This window comes from Ascaphus truei, chromosome 22 (genome assembly GCF_040206685.1).
Source record: "Ascaphus truei isolate aAscTru1 chromosome 22, aAscTru1.hap1, whole genome shotgun sequence".
Classification (NCBI taxonomy): Eukaryota; Metazoa; Chordata; class Amphibia; order Anura; family Ascaphidae; genus Ascaphus; species Ascaphus truei.
Genome location: NC_134504.1, coordinates 20,070,835 through 20,075,372, shown reverse-complemented (window position 1 = coordinate 20,075,372; position 4,538 = coordinate 20,070,835). Strand labels below are relative to the sequence as shown.

At 40.7% G+C, this 4,538-nt stretch overlaps 1 protein-coding gene across 10 annotated transcripts in view; it reads left to right on the top strand.

Moving 5' to 3' along the window:
* Positions 1-3,808, top strand: part of LOC142472489 (uncharacterized) — a 377,773-nt gene extending 373,965 nt beyond the window's left edge. For all 10 annotated transcript variants that reach the window (XM_075579536.1, XM_075579535.1, XM_075579537.1 and 7 more), the window contains one exon: positions 1,130-3,808. In XM_075579536.1, the coding sequence (XP_075435651.1) occupies positions 1,130-2,802 (1,673 nt within the window). In that variant the 3' untranslated portion in view covers positions 2,803-3,808. The remainder of the gene's footprint in view (positions 1-1,129) is intronic.
* The last annotated feature ends 730 nt before the right edge of the window (positions 3,809-4,538 follow it).

The window sequence follows — 4,538 nt, the reverse complement described above, 5'->3', positions numbered from 1 at the left end:
TTAGAGGGAATTAATGTATTTTTATTCCCCTGCCCCAGGGCAAACTATGTTCTATTTGATAGAAATGTATATGGGTACAATTATTGGTGTTTGTACCTGTACAGTGTATGCATCAACCACATACACTGGGATCAGGCCGAGAGAGAAAGGGTTAATTGCCTTGATGAATTGCCAATCCTGTACCTGATTGCTTCATTGCCCCATCCCATGTAAGTGCTATATTCTGTATGTAGTTTGTGCAATCTTGTGTGTTCACCTTTTTTAAGGAATAAACTTAATTTATCATATCTTCGTCGTGTTCAATTCAACCCAGTGATATTTGTGTATATTATAACCCTTCACAAGTTACCGTGACAATTACCCACGGAGCCTCATGGCAGGTACAATAGATATCTTTAAAAAAAAGTTGGACATCTTTTAGAAAGTATGTTGATCCAGGTAGAAATCTAATTGCGTTTATTTAGTCAGGAAGAATTTTTTTTTTTCCTCTTATGGGTTTTATGGGTTTCCTCACTTGGGTTTTATGTTTGCCTTCCTCTGGATAAATATATATGTTAAATATAAATATAGGATAAACTATCTGTTGTTTAAATTTAGCATAGGTTAAACTTGATATGTATGTCTTTTTTTTCTCCAATCTCATCCACTATGGTATGTAAGACACAAAATGGAGCAATTGGGCCGAGTTTAGATGCCCATGTATTCTTCTCACCTATCTTTTACACTATATATTTCTGTCTGGTTTGGTTGATATCATTAACTCACTAGTATGATAGACCAGGTTGTCTTTAACTTAACTTCTCATGTACAATTGTAATGTTAATTCTGATTTGGAGGCTGTAAATGCACGTGTATATAATCAGTACAGTAAAGAATACATATTATGTATCTATCTAAATTAATTGACTGTGAACTGCCAGAAATATTGCAGGCCTTTGGGGATCACCACCAAAGTCATTGGTGTTTTTGGATATCCAGGGGCCACAATTTTAAAGCCATGTATAGAGTAAACAGAACATTTTGTTAATTAAGTAGTGATCAAGTCAATTCTGCATAGTATTTTTTATTAGTAATTTCCTTTACAGATTGGAAACATTTGAGTTCTGTCTTTTTTGTTTCCTTTTGTTAGAGAACAGCCTGAATGAGGAGCAGAACTGGAGTTCTTACATGTCCAGAAGTTGGTTCACTTCCTGCAACCCTGAAGTGCCAAAAACCAATGATTCATACCACATGTTGGACATATGCAATGAACCAGTGCCACATGATGGTGAATTTACAGGCCTTGTACAGCTCACAGCACAGACTGACTCAAAGTATGGGTCAAGCAAAGGTTACATGACAGATTCACAAAGGAGCTGCAGTGCACAGCTTTTTGTGTGTAAGTGTGGGAAAAGCTTCTCGCTGAATAGGGACTTGATGACACCCCTTTGTGTCCACCCTAGCAAGCAACCCTTTACCTGTAACGACTGTGGAACAAATTTTTCATTGACGGGGAAACTCCAATCACACCAGAGGATTCACACAGGGGATAAACCTTACACATGTACAGTGTGTGAGAAACAATTCATTTATAAGAGAGGCCTCCTCAAACACCAAAGGATTCATACAGGGAAGAAACCTTACACATGTTCAGAGTGTGGGAAAAGCTTTTCACGGAAGGACAATCTCCTCACACACCAGAGGATTCACACAGGGGAGAAACCTTACACATGTACGGAGTGTGGAATAAGGTTTTCACAGAAGGGTCGTCTCCTCAGACACCAAAAGATTCACACAGGGGAGAAATCTCACCCAGGGGAGAAACCTTACACATGTACAGAGTGTGAGAAACAATTCAGTGTTGAGAGTAGCCTCCTTACACACCAGATGATTCATACAGGGGAGAAACCTTACAGATGTACAGAGTGTGAGAAACAATTCAGTGTTGAGAGTAGCCTCCTTACACACCAGAGGATTCATACAGGGGAAAAACCTTACACATGTTCAGAATGTGGGAAAAGCTTTTCATGGAAGAACAATCTCCTCACGCATTGGAGGATTCACACAGGGGAGAAACCTTACACTTGTACAGAGTGTGGGAAAAGGGTTTCACGCAAGCGCCATCTCCTCAGACACCAGATGATTCATACAGGGGAGAAACCTTTCACATGCACAGAGTGTGAGAAACAATTCAGGGATAAGAAAAGCCTCCTCAGACACCAGATGATTCATACAGGGGAAAAACCTTTCACATGTACAGACTGTGAGAAAAAATTTATTGATAAGAGAAGCCTCCTCAAACACCAGATTATTCATACAGGGGAGAAACCATTCACATGTACAGACTGTGAGAAACAATTCAGTGATGGGAGAAGCCTCCTCACACACCAGAGGATTCATACAGGGGAGAAACCTTACACATGTACAGAGTGTGGGAAAATCTTTTCACGGAAGGACCATCTCGTCATACACCAGAAGATTCACACAGGGGAGAAACCTTACGCATGTACAGTGTGTGGAATTAGGTTTTCACGGAAGGACCATCTCTTCACACACCAAAAGATTCACACAGGAGACAAACCTTACACATGTACAGAGTGTGAGAAAAAATTCAGTGATCAGAGAAGCCTCCTCAAACACCAGATGATTCATACAGGGGACAAACTTTTCACATGTTCAGAGTGTGAACAACAATTCATTGATAAGAGCAGCCTCTCCAGGCACCAGAAGATTCACAAAGGGGAGAAACCTTACACAAACCTTTCAGATGTACGGCATGTGGGGAAAGCTTTTCATGGAAGGAGTATCTCATACACCAGATGATTGAACACGTGAAAATGTTTTCCCTTGTGTGAGTGTGAGAAACAATTCATTGATAAGAGTGGCCTCTCTAGACAACAGAGGATTCACACAGGGGAGAAACCCTTCAGATGTAATGAGCGTGAGTAACAATACAGTGATAAAAGAAGCCTCCTCAGACACCAGATGATTCACACGGGACAAACCTTTCACATGTACAACGCTTTTTTTGTTTAGAGTAGGGTTGGGTTCTACTGGTAGAATAGCAATACCACAGTAATATAAAAGGCAGTTAATTTGATACTATCATAATTGTCACGGAAGTCCTCGTCTGAGATGCACCAGTCAGGGCTGTGGGAGGTAACAGTTCTGTAGGACAGCCCACAGAGGAGGTTGGTAAATTTAAACTGACCAATGGGGAACGAGCCAGCGGGATTAGGACCCAGGCCACGGTTCCCAGTTTCAGCCTGATATCTCCTGCAGAGATAGACACCTCAGTCAGGGATGAACAGTTGCTCCGCTTTTGATGTACATGCTCTCCCGATCTGAGTCCAGGCCCTCCCCACTTCCATAGTGTTCCCAATCACCTCACCTAACACAAATTAGTTTATGGCCCAGACCTCAAGTGTGTGCTGGCCGGGCTGAGTAGATTACAAATTCACCACATAATGGAGTTTTAAAAATCCCAATGGTACAATGCACATAGGGAAATAAACTGTCTTTTATAGGGGCACATAATATACAGAGTGTTAGCTATTTTTGGCTGCAATAAAATGGCCTCATAAGCTTACAACATAGACAGCCTTCTTGATGGGTTAGGGGCAACCAGCGGGTTTAACCTTTAATGTCCTTGCCAGGCTGCTCCTACCAACCCAATAGTACCATTAAAATATTCAATATTTAATAAAAAGGTACACCAAGAGTCTTCTATGTAAAATCAAACTGGCCTAGGTCTTTATTGTGGTTGGCTATGGATTGTTTTGCTTATTTGTATTGTGCCATGTAATAAATGATTTTATATTTTGAGATACACCTTGTGTGCCTTGACTTTTTGAGGTTTCTAGTCACATCATCTGTGTATGACCTTTTCTGGTTTATATAATTAATTTGTACCTCCAGAGGAGCACCAACAATCACCACAGTAGCATATAGTTGTATAATTAGTGTTATATAGTTATATATGACTTTGATGGTTACCAGTGCATGTCTGCGTTTTTGGTGTATCTAGGTATTTATTGGTCAGTAAAACAATAACCTATTTAGATAACAGTTCCTGGTGCGAGTGGCTTATCTCAGCTATCTTGTGGGGTGATTAAGCCATAACCCAACACAGCTGTATGTGTTAGCCTAGTCTTAAATATATAAATATTAAATTGTTGTTAAAGTGTAGTTAAGGTTTTTAAGCAAACCTTCACAGTCTAGAAATTTTAAAGTTACACACAACCTTAACTCATGTCATCATACATCATGTCGCAAATGACGACATTCCAAAACATCAGAGAATATGGAATGCTGTCCCAAAGAACCAGGCTTCTCCGGTCCATTTCTCCCACAGCCCACTCCTCAAACATCAGACTTTTCTGGACCCTTCTTACCCACCTCCTGAAGCATCACACCTCTTTGATCCCCGTCTCCTCCTACTCCCCAGATATATGAAGCGCCTCTGATCCCTTTCTCCCTCTCGCCTCCCAAGCATATGTTTTCTCATCCCTTTTTCCCCACAAGAGTTGGGTTTCTCAGAGTTTGTGGCTTCTCCTCAG